The following is a 16,016-nucleotide window of genomic DNA, read 5'->3' on the forward strand; positions in this document are numbered from 1 at the left end:
TTCGCTTGTTCCCCCTCTTTTATCTTTAGCCTGCGAAACCTGGCAGTTAAATTGGTGCCCTTGGCAGCTGTGGTTGTGAAATGGCGCCCTTGAGGAGATCTGGCAGCTGCAAAGGCTGTGCAAGTTGCAATAAAACAAAATAAATGCAAATTGGGCCTGTTTAAATCAACACACATCTTTTGATTGAACATAAAACAGGTCCTATAGGCCTGTAATTGGGAGAGTGTGGTCATGTGTGAATAATTTGGATGTCTGACATGAGAGGGCAGGCAGAAATAGACAGGACGGGGATAGGGTAGGACTTAGTGCAGTTTAGCATTTATTTAGTTATTATTCCATTTCTATCTCCCCTTTTCTCCCAAGGAGCTCAATCAAAGTGGTTTCACCTCTGCGCCACTCCTTTTTTTGTCCACACAACAGTCCTGCGAGGGAGGCTAGGCTGTGACAGGTAACTCTTAATCTCAAGGTTGTGGGTTCGAGCCCCACATTGGACAAAAGATTCCTGCCTTGCAGGGAGTGGGACTAAGCTGACCCTTCAAACTCTTACGATTCTGTGAATTTGAAAAGGGGGAACTGTGGGCAAATGCTGTGGGGGGAAAAGAAGCAAAAAGGGGTTTTTTTGGTGGGGGGAGGAAGGAGTTGAGATGGCCACATGACCTCTGCTTAAAAACCTCCAAGGAAGCAGAATTGATTTATTACAAGGAGACATTGTGAAGAGTGGCAAAGAGGTTAGGCTAGGGACTTTCTTGATAAAATTTAGTGCTTGGCCATTAACTCCCAGTTCAGATGGGCCTTTGGGGCTACATAAACTGCGGTCTGTGAAGCCAGGAAGGAGCACTGGTGTGGAGAGAGCTCATTCCTCTCTCTCCCCCATCGCACTTGGCACAAAGATCCTGGCTTGTTTTTAAGCCGGAGTTCCCTGGTTCAGGTGGAGGGGAGGAGTGTTCAGCCCCGAGACCCTTCGGCGCCATAAACCATGGTTTGTGAAGCCTCTAAAAGTAATCTGAACTGTATAAACAGTATAAACAAATCACCGTCAACACCCAGCCCTCCCTCCACATACAATAAGAGTATCAAAGCAGTTGACATAGTTTTGCTGTTCCTGTATTGCAGAGGCTTGGACTAGATGACCCTTGGGATCCCTTACAACTCCACAATTGTATAATACACGGGTGGCGCTGTGGGTTAAACCACAGAGCCTAGGGCTTGCCGATCAGAAGGTCGGCGGTTTGAATTCCTGCGACGGGGTGAGCTCCCTTTGCTCGATCCCTGCTCCTGCCAACCTAGCAGTTCAAAAGACCTCAAAGTGCAAGTAGATAAATAGATACCGCTCCGGCAGGAAGGTAAATGGCATTTCCGTGCACTGCTCTGGTTCGCCAGAAGTGGCTTAGTCATGCTGGCCACATGACCCGGAAGCTGTACGCCGGCTCCCTCTGCCAGTAAAGCGAGATGAGCGCCTCAACCCCAGAGTTGGTCATGACTGGACCTAATGGTCAGGGGTCCCTTTACTTTTTAATTCACAGCAGTTTGACTTCACCCTCAGTGGCACACTCCATTGTACAGTGGTGCCTCGCAAGACGAAATTAATCCGTTCCGTGAGGCTCTTCGTATAGCGGTTTTATCGTCTTGCGAAGCAAGCCCATTGACAGCTTAGCGGATTAGCGCTATTAGCGGTTTAGCGGCTTTTAGCGGATCAGCTGATAAGCGGCTTAGAAAAAGGGGGGGGAAGGGGGAAAACCCCGCAGGAACTCGCAAGACATTTTCGTCTTGCGAAGCAAGCCCATAGGGAAATTCGTTTTGCGAAGCGCCTCCAAAACGGAAAACCCTTTCGTCTAGCGGGTTTTCCGTCTTGCGAGGCGTTCGTCTTGCGGGGCACCACTGTATCTCGAGACTGATGGTTGCCAACAAAATTTGCAGGGTCTGTTGAAAGCATTACTGAGATAATCCACGTGAGGCTCTTCAAACCAGCTCTTATGAAAAACCCGAACATGGATTTTATTAAGATACAGGGACCCAAAATAACATGCTTTTAGGTAAAACAAGTTGGATGGAGCTGGTGGGAGCTGTAGTTTGAAGCGCCAGGTTGGGGAGGCCTCTTGCAGAGGTAGATTCACCCTGATAGTTATCACTCAGCCTCCGCTGGGCGTTCCTGCCACTCCTCAGCTGTTAACACTCAGCCGTAGTTTGGTGTTGAATTACTGCTGGAAGTCCAGCGGTCATTTGCAGCTACCTCCCCAAGGATGCTTGAAAAACACAGTCGGGATGGCTCTGGATTTTATCTTCGCAGCCAGAGAGAGGTGGCTATTTATAGAACATCCTCTTAAAAAGGGAGCAGCAGGGGAAATACCTTTTATTAGGACCAAGTGGAAACATTGCAGAGACCTAAAGTAACGTCCCTGCATACATTCTTAACCGATGTACGGGATTATGGGATAGCTGATCCTCTCTTCACCTTGGGGGACTGTGAGCGGCAGATTTTGGTGTTCTAACACCATGCGTTCTAACACCTCATGCAATGGGTGGAAAGGCGGGGAGCACGCTAGGAGGAAAAGGTGCCGCCTTAGATCATTGGTGCATCTAGCTCAGGGTTCACACGCTGTGTGCCACGGCCCAGAGGTGGTCCATGAGTCTCATTCAGGATGGCAGGCTCTGCTGCTGCTTCATCATTCTTGGAATCCAGAAATCTTCCGGGAAGGTGAACAGGATGGCCCGGAAGTGACTGGGGGAAGTGACCCTGAGATTGTCGTCTGAGGCCCTCCTTCGTGTGCCGCCTCCTTGAGAGGTCCGGAGGGTGGCAACACGAGAACAGGGACTTACCTGCAGTGGCTTCCCGTCTGTGGAATGCTCTCCCCAGGGAAGTTCGCCTGGCACCTTCATCACACACCTTTAGGTGCCACGCAAAAATGTTCTTTTTTAACCAGGCCTTTGGTTGATCCTGTGCCCTTTTAAAATGTGGTGGGTTTTTTTGGAGGGGGGGACTATTGAGTTGTGGTTTTTTATTTTTATTAGGTATTTTGTGGTTTTATATCTTGATTTTATTCTGTGAACCGCCCTGAGACCCCCAGGTACAGGGCAGTATATTCAATTCAATAAATAAAAATAAATACAAATAATACAAATAATAAATAATAGGGGGAGGAAGCACTTGAGAGAAGTGGACAAGATCGGAAGCCAAGTTAACGGGAGGCTGGAGATAAAAGTTTGAACCTTAACTCCGTTAAAAACCACGCAGCATCTAGCACAGTGCATTACAGCTACTATAACAGTCAGAAAAATCATTTAGTGGTCCTCAGCAATTTCTAAGGGGAAATATTTGGGAACGGCCGGTCTACACTGAACAGCAGTGGTTCTGCAGGGTTGCAGGAAAGGGAGATGCTGGGGATCAAACCTGGGACCAGTGTTAGAAATTAGAAATTAGGCGTGTTTTGTGACGGGTGCAGATCCAGTTGCGACCACGTGGAAATCTCTAGGGGCTGGACTGGTGACTGGGGGAAGCAAAATGTCACTTAGAGAAGGATGCGAAATATTTTTTTCTTGACGCTTGAATTTGTTTTATTCTGGATTGTTTTGTTTTATGTTTTAATGTGTCGTAAACCACTTTGAGATTTGTTCTTTAAAATATAAAGTGGTATAGAAATGGTGATAATAATAGCGCCTAGACATTTAATTGCGGCAATTGTAACCTAGGTTTAAGGTGCTATTTGGCGATGAGAGTATAGTGGTACCTCGGGTTAAGTACTTAATTCGTTCCGGAGGTCCGTTCTTAACCTGAAACTGTTCTTAACCTGAAGCACGACTTTAGCAAATGGGGCCTCCTGCTGCCGCCGCACCACCGGAGCACGATTTCTGTTCTCATCCTGAAGCAGTTTTTATTTATTTATTTATTTTTAATGATATTTATTATAGTTTCAAATAATACACAAAAGCCAAAAACAATTTTCCAAAAAAGATAAAAAGAAAAAAAGAAAAAAGCAAAAGAGAAAAAGCAAAGTTAAAAAAAACAAAAACATTCAACCTTTAAAATCCTAATTTTCAATAACTTTTTTCTGCGACTTCCCCTCGCCTCCCCTTCTTGTATTCCATGTCCAAATGTTTATTCAACAAGTTCTTATCCCTAATTTTTAACCCTAATTTGTTATTATACTTAATTCAATTTATATATCAAACTTTAACTTATATACATTAATCATTATGCTTAAAAGAATTTTTCTAAGATCGACCCAATCTCCCTTACACGAATTCCCCATTTTTGTATTACCTTCCCCACTTCCCCTTGCCCTCTGCTAGTTGCGAGTATTAACCTTTTTCTGCTTGTGTAGCTTTTCTGTTTGATTTAGTCCCCTGGCTATGCAGGATCCTAAATTGTGTAGGGGACCTAGATTCGTAGAGCAATCTCCCCTGCTGCTGGTATTTTGCCTTCAGCTGGTGGAAAGTGACGAGGGGAGGGCAGAGTTAGTGCCCCACTCTCCCTTGGGGCAATCATAATTTCCCCGAGGATTAGAATGCCAGAATGTGCCTCAAGAGGCTCATAAATATTCGCTGCAAAAGAGATGCCTGTTTGTCCTGTGTTGATAACACAGCTGTGATTATAGTGAGGTATAAAAATAGCAGCCGCAATAAACACTCTTAAAATGCACTGGGTGATAGTTTAACATCATTCAAATTCGGGGCAGATCCATTAAAATCCTTGCACTTAAATAACTCAGTGATGTAGCTGGATAGCCCCCTTACTTACTTAAATTACTTAAATTACTTACTTACTTTATTTACTTATTTTTGCAATTCATCCCTGGATATGAGTGGGACTTTGAACCTTGTTCACCCTCCTGAACAGAAAATGATTTATCCCTCCCCCCCCACACTTCTCCTCCTCTAACTTAAATATGTTTTCACTGCCAGGGGAAAAAACTGTAGGGAAACAGCAGCGAATTTACTCCCCTCTGAAATGAGCGTTCAAGGAGCAGAATTTGGGTACTTTATAGTAGAAGTTTATACAGGGGCATTAATACATTGAAACTACTCCTTCAATGAAAGTACCTACCTTATGCCAGGTAAACTTATTTGTCTGTTTAGCCCAATATTGCCACCTCTTGACTGGCAGTGGCTCTGGGATCTCAAGCAAACATTTTTCCCCATCACCTCCACCCTGAGCCTTATAGGTAAAAGGTAAAGGTACCCCTGCCCGTACGGGCCAGTCTTGACAGACTCTGGGGTTGTGCGCCCATCTCACTCAAGAGGCCAGGGGCCAGCGCTGTCCGGAGACACTTCCGGGTCATGTGGCCAGCGTGACAAAGCTGCATCTGGCGAGCCAGAGCCGCAGACGGAAACGCCGTTTACCTTCCCGCTGGTAAGCGGTCCCTATTTATCTACTTGCACCCGGAGGTGCTTTCGAACTGCTAGGTTGGCAGGCGCTGGGACCGAGCAGCGGGAGCGCACCCCGCCGCAGGGATTCGAACCGCCGACCTTTCGATCGGCAAGTCCTAGGCGCTGAGGCTTTAACCCACAGCGCCACCTGCCACCTGAGCCTTATAGCCATATGCAAGGCATATTCATTCATTCTCTCTCTCTCTCTCTCTCTCTCTCTCTCTCTCTCTCTCTCTCTCCTTATAATCTGCCACACCACCTGAAGGTCTGCTATCATGAGCATACTTAAGGCAATACTCTACTGGCAAGAGTTCTATGTGGTTTGCAAATTGGGTCGCCCTTCCCGGTTCTCCTACTGGTTAAACATATTTTTTGTGTGGCTTTAGAAAACCCACCAAACCTCTTCAACCAGAAAAGAGGGTTGGGTGAAAGGCACAGGGGTGTGCACAAATGTCCTGTAAAAACAAGACTTTGGGAGCTTAAAGTGAGAGGTGCCGGAAGGATCAACGCTTGTCCTTTCCCCTCCCCCCTTCCCGAGTCAAGTGATATTTATCTGTTTTGTTTTGGAAAAATCCTGGACAACTGCGCAGTTTTCAAAATGTTGTTCTCTGCATCTTGTCAGGTTAAAGTAGCTGTATTCAGCATAATACATTGTATAGTTCCTTATAATCTTACTAAAGGTGAAGAGACCCCTGACCATTAGGTCCAGTTATGGACGACTCTGGGGTTGCGGCGCTCATCTCGCTTTATTGGCCGAGGGAGCCGGCGTACAGCTTCCGGGTCATGTGGCCAGCATGACTAAGCCGCTTCTGGCGAACCAGAGCAGAGCACGGAAACGCTGTGCCTATTTATCTACTTGCACTGTGTGCTTTCAAACTGCTAGGTTGGCAGGAGCAGGGACCGAACAACAGGACCAAACCCCATTGCGGGGATTCAAACCAGCGACCTTACGATCGGCAAGCCCTAGGCTCTGTGGTTTAACCCACAGCGCCACCCGCGTCCCAATAATCTTATTAGAACTGTGCTAAGAACAAAATGAACAAAATACCCATGTACTTGGCTAGAGGATTTTCTCCCGTGGGAAGAGTTCAGTTTCCCCCGGCCTTTGCCAGTGCATTTGACAGATGCGCTTTCCAGTGTTTCAAGTAGTTGTCAGTGGTGCATCTCCCCACCTCATGCTTCTATAGGGGCTGCCTTGCTTTTTAAAAATGCATGCATTTAGTAGATGATTAGGCAAATTATTGACGAATAAGGCTATCAGAAGGGACGCGGGTGGCACTGTGGGTTAAACCGCAGAGCCTAGGACTTGCCGATCAGATGGTCGGTGGTTTGAATCCCCGCGACGGGGTGAGCTCCCGTTGCTCGGTCCCTGCTCCTGCCAACCTAGCAGTTTGAAAGCACCTCAAAGTGCAAGTAGATAAATAGGTACCACTCCAGCGGGAAGGTAAGCGGCATTTCCGTGCACTGCTCTGGTTTGCCAGAAGCGGCTTAGTCATGCTGGCCACATGACCCGGAAGCTGTACGCCGGCTCCCTCGGCCAATAAAGCGAGATGAGCACCGCAACCTCAGAGTCGGCCACGACTGGACCTAATGGTCAGGGGTCCCTTTACCTTTACCTTTAAGGCTACGCATGGCTACTAACCATGGTGGCGAACATCGTCCTTCCACTGTCTAAGGCCATATGCTTCTGAACATTTTTGGAAACCGCAGGGGAGGACTATTGCACCCAGGTTCTGCTTGCCAGTTCTCCATAGGTATCTGGTTGGCTACTGTGCAAACAGGATGCTGGACCCGCATTCTCAATGCAAAAGGATTGCTTGAATTATGGAGCAGAGGGGGCACCTGCTTCCCGTTTGTGGAACCGCCTTAGTTAGGGTTCTAGAAAAATGCTACAGTCGGGACAGGATTTGGCTGAAAAGGACTGGGATCTGTTGCTGTGCCTATGGCCCTCCCACCGCCTCGCCCCAATCCTGCCCCCTGTTAATATGTATGAGGGGAAAACTTTGCCATATTGGGGTGGGCATATTGGCCTCGGGCATCAAAATATCTCGAGCCCAACTCCCCATGGGAGAGAGCATTTTGTCTGCCTCCCAATTTCATTCTGTCTTTTTCTGTGGCTCACATGGCACTTTGAGGCCTGACCAGATGGAGAGTATTTTCCCTGGCTCCAAGCCCCCGTTTTGCCTCTTGCATTGGAGGGGAGGCTCTGGAGGAGTTGGGGGGGGGGTGTAAAATAGCTGGTGTGGTTGCTTTTATTGCTTTTCTCACTTAGGCCTGCCTGGGAACTCCACCACAGGGGTAGGCAACCTAAGGTCCGTGGGCTGGATGCGGCCCAATCGGCTTCTCAGTCCGGCCCGCGGACGGTCCAGGAACCGGCATGTTTTTACATGAATAGAATGTGTCCTTTTATTTAAAATGCATCTCTGAGTTATTTGTGGGGCCTGCCTGGTGTTTTTACATGAGTAGAATGTTTGCTTTTATTTAAAATGCATCTCTGGGTTATTTGTGGGGCATAGGAATTCATTCATTTCCCCCCCAAAAATATAGTCCGGCCCATCACATGGTCTGAGGGACAGTGGCCCGGCCCACAGCTGAAAAAGGTTGCTGACCCTTGCTCTACTGCCTAATCTCTGCAGTTTGTCAGACACTCTGTCGTGTGTGTCCCCCCCCCCCAAGTGAGTTTACTATGTTATGCCAACTCAAAGCACCCTGGGAACTGTGGTTGGTTATGGGTGCTGAGAGCTAGAATTCCCAGCAGTACCTGGGAAGAGGGATGAGCTGTTAAGCCACTCTGAGAATTGTAGCTCTGGGAGGGGAATATTTCCACTTTAAACAGCCATAGCTTCCTGCAACCCAGAGCTACAATTCGCAGAGTGGTTTAAGAGCTTGTCCCTCTTCCCAGTAACCAACTACAGTTCCCAGCTTTCTTGGGGAGTGTTTAAAGTGGTCTGAGAGTGCTTTAGCTATTCGGCTGGTCTCTTTAAAAGGACTTTGAGGTGCAGCCATAGGCTTGGAGATCCTGTCTGGCGCTGGGCCATGGATTTCTGCCCAGCAAAGTTCTCTTAAAGGGACAGGAGTAGGCAAGGTGGTTTCTCGCTTCGGGTTTTGTTGTTGCTTTGGCCAGTTGGCAGCCGTGTTACTCCTTTTTAAAACATTAAACTGGGCCCCTGCTCCTGTGCTGTGTTTTAGGGTCGGCCTGACCTACAGACGTTTTGGCCGGTGAAGACACCCGGCTGCTAAATATATGCGAGATCAACAAAGAGTCTTGCAACACCAGGGGCCGCTAACCTTGCGGGGCGGGGGCCGCATGCAGGGAAGAGGGCTACCGCTCCTCTCTTTGCATATCAAATGATTGATATTTGATCATATCAATGGTCAGGGTGGGGGGTGGAATGATCGGCCGCCCTCCTTGAATTTTTGTGTGGCTTTGCCTCTCATCGCCAACATTTGTAGGGTCTTTGGGATGGGGAGAGAGCAGGAAACGCTCCGTGGGCCAGACTGGGCTTGCCACCCCTGCCTTAGAGAGACTTAGCAAAACAATTAGGGCCTGAAAGCTCAGTGCCATAATAAATCAAGTCTGGGGTACCCCCAGAGTCTTGGCTCTTTTTCCTCCGTGGAAAATGCGGATCAGGTGGCAATTCAAAGCCAAAACAGAGCCAGTCCCTAAACGGAGGCAGCTTTGACATTGAAGGTGGTGCTTGGGGGGGGGGTTGAGTTAGGGGGCCCTATTTTTTCCCCTTTCTCTCCTAGGGATCCTCAATATGTTGCTTCTTTGGCTCAACCTCAGGCCTCTTTTCTGCTCTTTCTTTCTTTCTTTCTTTCTTTCTTCTCTCTCTGCCCCCCCCCCATATCTCTGTGTCTGTCTGCCAAAAGTTGCTACCCCTTTTCTGGGCCCGCCGTCGCCGTGGCAACGACCTCGGGGTGACCTAGTCTCCTGCCAAGCGACAAAAGAGGAAGGAGGCACCAGGAGGGGGGAGGGAGGAGGGGAAACCCACCAAGGAAGGGCAGGAAAAGGGGGGGCTGGGAAAGCCTGTGTGTGTGTGTGTGTGTGTGTGTGAACATGGCCGCTCCACCGTTAACTCCTTCCTTCCCCCTGCCGTCTACCTTTTTAGGACTGAGCATCCGAAGCTCCCAGGAGGAGGAGCCAGTGGACCCCCAGCTGATGCGCTTGGACAATATGCTGCTGGCCGAGGGGGTGGCCGGCCCAGAGAAAGGGGGTGGGTCTGCGGCGGCGGCAGCAGCGGCCGCGGCGGCAGGGGGGGTGTCCCCAGATAACTCCATTGAGCACTCCGATTACCGCAACAAGCTCTCCCAGATCCGCCAGATCTACCATTCGGAGCTGGAGAAATACGAGCAGGTAAGGATGCAGGAGAGATGCAGGTGGCGCTGTGGGTTAAAGCCTCAGCGCCTAGGACTTGCCGATCGAAAGGTCGGCGGTTCAAATCCCTGCGGCGGGGTGCGCTCCCGCTGCTCGGTCCCAGCGCCTGCCAACCTAGCAGTTCGAAAGCACCTCCGGGTGCAAGTAGATAAATAGGGACCGCTTACCAGCGGGAAGGTAAACGGCGTTTCCGTGTGCGGCTCTGGCTCTGGCTCTGGCCAGAGCAGCGATGTCACGCTGGCCACGTGACCCGGAAGTGTCTCTGGACAGCGCTGGCCCCTGGCCTCTTAAGTGAGATGGGCACACAACCCCAGAGTCTGTCAAGACTGGCCCGTACGGGCAGGGGTACCTTTACCTTTACCTTTACCTTAAGGATGCTGGTGGTGCAGACTATATACGTTGTTTTCCTGCCCTGCGTTTCTCCCAAGTTGGGACTTGCGGCGGCTTCTACCATGTTCAAGAACACCCACTGTAAAATGGAAAAGCAAGCCAGTTAACAACGAGGAGTTGGAACCACATTGAAACACGTTTAGGGGCGCCAGTTTAAAATCCAGCTTGCTTAGCAGTCGATTGGCGGCGCAGCAGTTTTCAAAGGCCTGTCTGAACAGGAAGTTCTTAGTATACGTAACAAGGAGGGAGCCAGATGTTTCTAACCTTTCTTGGGAGCAGTGTTGGAAACTCAGATGTATAAACTAGGTGCCAAACGGCATCTTAAATAATAAATAATAATAAAATAACATTTTATTTATATTCCGCCCTCCCCAGCCGAAGCCGGGCTTAGAGCGGCTAACAACAGTAAAATAATGCAGCATTCTAAAATCAATTCATTATAAAATCAGTTCAAATCAAATTGATGGCAACCGTTGGGCTAGAGTTCTGTGAAGAATTACCAAATCTAGGTTACACTCAGCACAAGGGAATGTCTATTTGCCAGGAGGTTGAAATGGGTGACCATTGGGGTCCCTTCCAGTTCTACAATTCTATAAGCTCAGCTGCATCGCTCGATTGTAGCTTGCTTTTCCACCAGCTTATTTGAGCCAGTTTGCAAAAAGAGAAACACACACAGTGGAAATGGAAATGGTATTAACTATGGACTTAAGGCAGAGGTTTTTAAACAGTGGTTGCCCACCTGGTGCCCAGAAATCTCCCATGTCGTCACAATTGGACCCATGCCAGTAGTGAAACGTACCTGGCTAATTTCCAACACAGCTTGGGAGGGAATTCCATAATATTGGAGCAACCTAGAATAGGTTTCCGCTCTCACCACCTCCAAGCATGAGTCCAACATTGGTGGGATCAAGAGAAGGGGCTCACCCAAGGATCTTAGCACCTGGTCAGGGTCATATAGAGAGATACGATCTTTCAGATAGCCTGGGACAAAACCAGACAGGGCTTTCTAGGTCATAACCAGGTAAGGATGTGATTGCCATTATTGCCATTATTTATTAAATTTGTATACAGTGGTGCCTCGCAAGACGAAAAGAATCCGTTCCGTGAGGCTCTTCGTATAGCGGTTTTTCCGTCTTGCGAAGCAAGCCCATTGACAGCTTAGCGGATTAGCGCTATTAGCGGTTTAGCAGCTTTTAGCGATCAGCTGTTAAGCGGCTTATCAGCGGATCAGCTAATAAGCGGCTTAGGAAAAGGGGGGGGAAAGGGGGGGAAACCCGCAGGAACTCGGAAGACATTTTCGTCTTGCGAAGCAAGCCCATAGGGAAATTCGTTTTGCGAAGCGCCTCCAAAACGGAAAACCCTTTCGTCTAGCGGGTTTTCCGTCTTGCGAGGTGTTCGTCTTGCGGGGCACCACTGTACCACCCTTCATCAGAAGATTGCGGGACAGATCACAACATAAAAATGCAAAAGGAGAACCAAAAATACATAATAAAACATCTGGGTGGGGCACAGGTCCCCTACGTTTGCATTAGGAGTTGGCGGCAGGGATTTTTTTGGGGGGTATTAATATTCCTTGGGTTTGTGTATGGGAGCTGCTGCTCCTCCAACTCAGCCTCTTCCCCTTTCTCACCTGCTCCTCGTCAGGCCTGCAACGAGTTTACGACACATGTGATGAACCTCCTTCGGGAGCAGAGCCGCACGCGCCCCGTGTCGCCGAAGGAGATAGAGCGTATGGTCAGCATCATCCACCGGAAGTTCAGCTCCATCCAGATGCAGCTGAAGCAAAGCACCTGCGAGGCTGTCATGATCCTGAGATCCCGCTTCCTCGACGCCAGGTTACTACTTCATCTATATCTGAAGTGGTTTTTTGTTTTACCTTAGGGACGCGGGTGGCGCTGTGGGTTAAACCACAGAGCCGAGGGCTTGCCAGTCAGATGGTAGGCGGTTCGAATCCCCGCGACGGGGTGAGCTCCCATTGCTCGGTCCCTGCTCCTGCCAACCTAGCAGTTCGAAAGCACGTCAAAGTGCAAGTAGATAAATAGGTAAGGGAAGGTAAACGGCATTTCCGTGCGCTGCTCTGGTTCGCCAGAAGCAGCTTAGTCATGCTGGCCACATGACCTGGAAAAACTGTGGACAAACGTCTGCTCCCTTGGCCAGTAAAGTGAGATGAGTTCCACAACCCCAGAGTCGTCTGCGACTGGACCTAACAGTCAGGGGTCCTTTACATTTATATAACTGAGTTTCTAACACTGCCTGCCCTTCTTATGGCGTTGCTTCTTTTCGGACTTGGCAGGAAGGACAGAGACAAAACTCGAATAAGTTGACTCTGGTGCCCCCTAGAGTTGGTCTCCTTGCCTTCTCCCCTACCACTCCAAATGGGCACAAGCCACTGCTGCTTGTGGGTTGTTGCATCCCGCCAGCACCTAACATCTCTCGTTTAAGAGAGGCAGGAAGAATGCCAGCTGCAGCTGCTGCCTATTTAAGGGGTTCAGAGCTCCTTTTGCTTCTCTGCCCTGTGAAAAAGACCAGGAAGGGATTCAGGCCATGCTGGTTAGCAACACTTAGGAGTAGGAAGAGAGATCAAGGTCTGCTGGCTTGACCCTTGTGGCCGTACAGTTGCCAACCCAGTCCTCGTCCTTCCTTGGAACCGGAGAGAGGGGCAGGGGTTAGCACAAAATTTCCACTCCCTCCGCAGCTTCAGAGTTGGGAGGAAGGCTTGCCGTGGCGAGCAGAACTGTTGAAACTTGATTTTGTTAAATTTTTAAGTTGCACGCTGCCTTTCAATAAGTATTTCCAGAGCAGTTTGTGGTGTTTGGTTGTGGGTATAGTTTAAAAAATATATAAATAAATAAATAAATAAATAAATAGACACTACGTGAACGATTTGATACACGAGAAGGGTGAAAAACAGCAGGATAAAACATTCCACCATGTTGAATTTTTCATCGGGGGGAAATCAATAATATTGTCAGAGGTAGCATATGCCTCTGAATAGCTGATGCCGGGAATCGCAGGTGGGAAGAGCTCTGCAGCACTCAGCCCAGGCTTCCCCTAGACACTAGGCAAGACCCAGCAGGGCTTTCCTTTATGTTCTTATATTCTTAGAGAGGATTTCACTTTGTACAGAAAAGCCATCAAAAAGCATGGGGTAGTCAACCTTTTATACTTACCGCCCACTAATTCATTTTTTTCTTGATGGTAAAATTTCCTTACCGCCCACCAATGCTTCAGTAACATGTGGCGTAGAACCCCTTTCCGCCCACCTGGAATCCTGAAACGCCCACTAGTGGGCGGTAGGGACCAGGTTGACTACCCCTGCTTCTAGTCAAACCTCGCTGGGGAGATAATTTCAGAAGTGGGGCTTCACGGCCCGTTCCACCCTTCAGCTGCCTCACCTTGAATGTTCTTTCCAAAGCAGGACTCCCCTGCTCTTTCCATAGCATGACCCCGGGCAAAGTATTTCAGTGCTTCTTCCGCATATAATAATAATAATAATAATAATAATAATAATAATAATAATAATATATTTATACCCTGCCCATCTGGCTGAGTTTTCCCAGCCACTCGGGGCGACTCCCAATCGAGTGTTAAAAACAATACAGCATTAAATATTAAAAACTTCCCTAAACAGGGCTGCCTTCAGATGTCTTTTTTAAAGAGAAGATAGCTGCTTATTTCCTTCACATCTGAAGGGAGGGCGTTCCACAGGGCGGGCGCCACTACCGAGAAGGCCCTCTGCCTGGTTCCCTGTAACTTGGCTTCTCGCAATGAGGGAACCGCGAGAAGGCCCTTGGCACTGGATCTCAGTGTATGGGCTGAATATTGGGGGTGGAGACGCTCCTTCAGGTATACAGGACCGAGGCCGTTTAGGGCTTTAAAGGTCAGCACCTACACTTTGAATTATGCTCGGAAATGTACTGGGAGCCAATGCAGATCTCTCAGGACCGGTGTTATTTGGTCCCGGCGGCCGCTCCCAGTCACCAGTCTAGCTGCCGCATTCTGGATTAATTGCAGTTTCCGGGTCACCTTCAAAGGTAGCCCCACGTAGAGTGCATTGCAGTAGTCCAGCTGTGGAAATCTAGCATGTTAGGGGAATGAGTTCTAGGGCACCTGTCCACTCTTCATTAATTAAAATTTTGCATCGGTTATAGTTTAATTCCTCCACCTGTATTAATTATGCAAATTGAGTAAATGTTGGTGTTTAAATCTTTACCTTTTCTCGGCATAATTCTGCATTTGCTGGGAGAGAGGCAACTATCTAGGGACAACACTGAAGACCTGTTCCCCAGTCTCTGGCAACCTCAGTGGTTCTCTGTTTCCCCCCCCGGGGTTTCAACAGGCATTGCTAACATACTTTTAGGAAAGATGCTATAGCCATAAGGGCTAGATTCCTGTCTTCTTAAAACAACATAAAATATAAATCTTTGATTCAGAAGAAGCTGAATGGCGCACCAAGGGTGCACAGTGGACTGTTTCAGCACTTCTGCAAAACCTCTGTATGCTTGTATCAGGCCTGGTATCTGGCCAAGCCTCTGCCCTGACATGCATTGACTTTTGCATGTTAGTCTCCCACACAAGCAGGCAATAAACAAAACACACAAAGGGATGTTCAAATCATGCAATTTGTCAAGCCTAGAAGGGCTGTGCCACACACTTTATCAGAGCATATAGCCCAGCCTCTAATTCTCCTCACGTCTTTTTAACTTTTTGAGGGCCTATTGCAGATGCCACTTTTTCTGGAGTCTACTGCACAATACAGTGGTGCCTCGCAAGACAAAATTAATCTGTTCCGCGAGTCTCTTCGTCTAGCGGTTTTTTCGTCTTGCGAAGCAAGCCCATTGACGGCTTAGCGGATTAGCGCTTTTAGCGGCTTATCGGATCAGCTGATAAGCGGCTTAGCGGCTTAGAAAAGGGGGGGGGAGGGAAAAAACCCCGCAGGAACTCGCAAGACATTTTCGTCTTGCGAAGCAAGCCCATAGGGAAATTCGTTTTGCGAAGCGCCTCCAAAACGGAAAACCCTTTCGTCTAGCGGGTTTTCCGTCTTGCGAGGTGTTCGTCTTGTGGGGCACCACTGTATAGGCCTTCAAGTTGGTGACACCTGGCCGGTAGAATTCCCTCCCATCAAATGTCAGGCAGACATGGTCTCTGTTGCTATTGTGGCGCCTGCCAAAGACCTTCCTCTTCCTACAAGCCTTTTAGAATCATTGAATTGTAAAGTTGGAAGGGACCCTGAGGGTCATCTAGTCCAACCCCCTGCACTGCAGGAATCTCAGCTAAAGCATCGAGGACAGATGGCCATCCAACGTCTGCTTAAAAACCTCCGAGAAAGAAGAGTTCACCACCTCTTGTGGGAGTCCACTGCTGAACAGCTCTTACTGTCAGAAAGCTTTTCCAGATGTTTAGTTGCAATCTCCTCTCTTGTAACTTGAAGCCATTGGTTCGAGTCCTACACTGTGGAGAGAAATGTGGGGCCCGAAATTGTTTTGATCACTTGGCATCCTGAGCTCCTTTTGAAGGAAGGGTGGGGTACAAATTTAATAAATAAGAATACAGTGGTACCTCGGGTTACATACGCTTCAGGTTACAGACTGCTAACCCAGAAATAGCACCTCGGGTTAAGAACTTTGCTTCAGGATGAGAACAGAAATCGTGCTTTGGCGGTGCGGCGGCAGCAGGAGGCACCATTAGCTAAAGTGGTGCTTCAGGTTAAAAACAGATTCAGGTTAAGAATGGACCTCTGAAACGAATTAAGTACTTAACCCGAGTTACCACTGTAGCTCGGTTCCACCACCCCGATACCCGCGGGTATAGGGCGAAATGCAAATTTCATAAATAGCAACAATAATTCTGGATTCCACATGCTGCACACCCACCCCACTGCTTA

At 48.5% G+C, this 16,016-nt stretch overlaps 1 protein-coding gene across 3 annotated transcripts in view; it reads left to right on the forward strand.

Moving 5' to 3' along the window:
* PBX2 (PBX homeobox 2) overlaps positions 1 to 16,016 on the forward strand; it is a 41,506-nt gene that overhangs the window by 13,994 nt on the left and 11,496 nt on the right. For all 3 annotated transcript variants that reach the window (XM_079963745.1, XM_079963743.1, XM_079963744.1), the window contains exons 3-4: positions 9,477 to 9,721; positions 11,777 to 11,967. In XM_079963745.1, the coding sequence (XP_079819871.1) occupies positions 9,477 to 9,721; positions 11,777 to 11,967 (436 nt within the window). The remainder of the gene's footprint in view (positions 1 to 9,476; positions 9,722 to 11,776; positions 11,968 to 16,016) is intronic.

The sequence above is a fragment of the Podarcis cretensis genome, assembly GCF_951804945.1.
Source record: "Podarcis cretensis genome assembly, chromosome: 2".
In the NCBI taxonomy this organism is placed as follows: domain Eukaryota; kingdom Metazoa; phylum Chordata; class Lepidosauria; order Squamata; family Lacertidae; genus Podarcis; species Podarcis cretensis.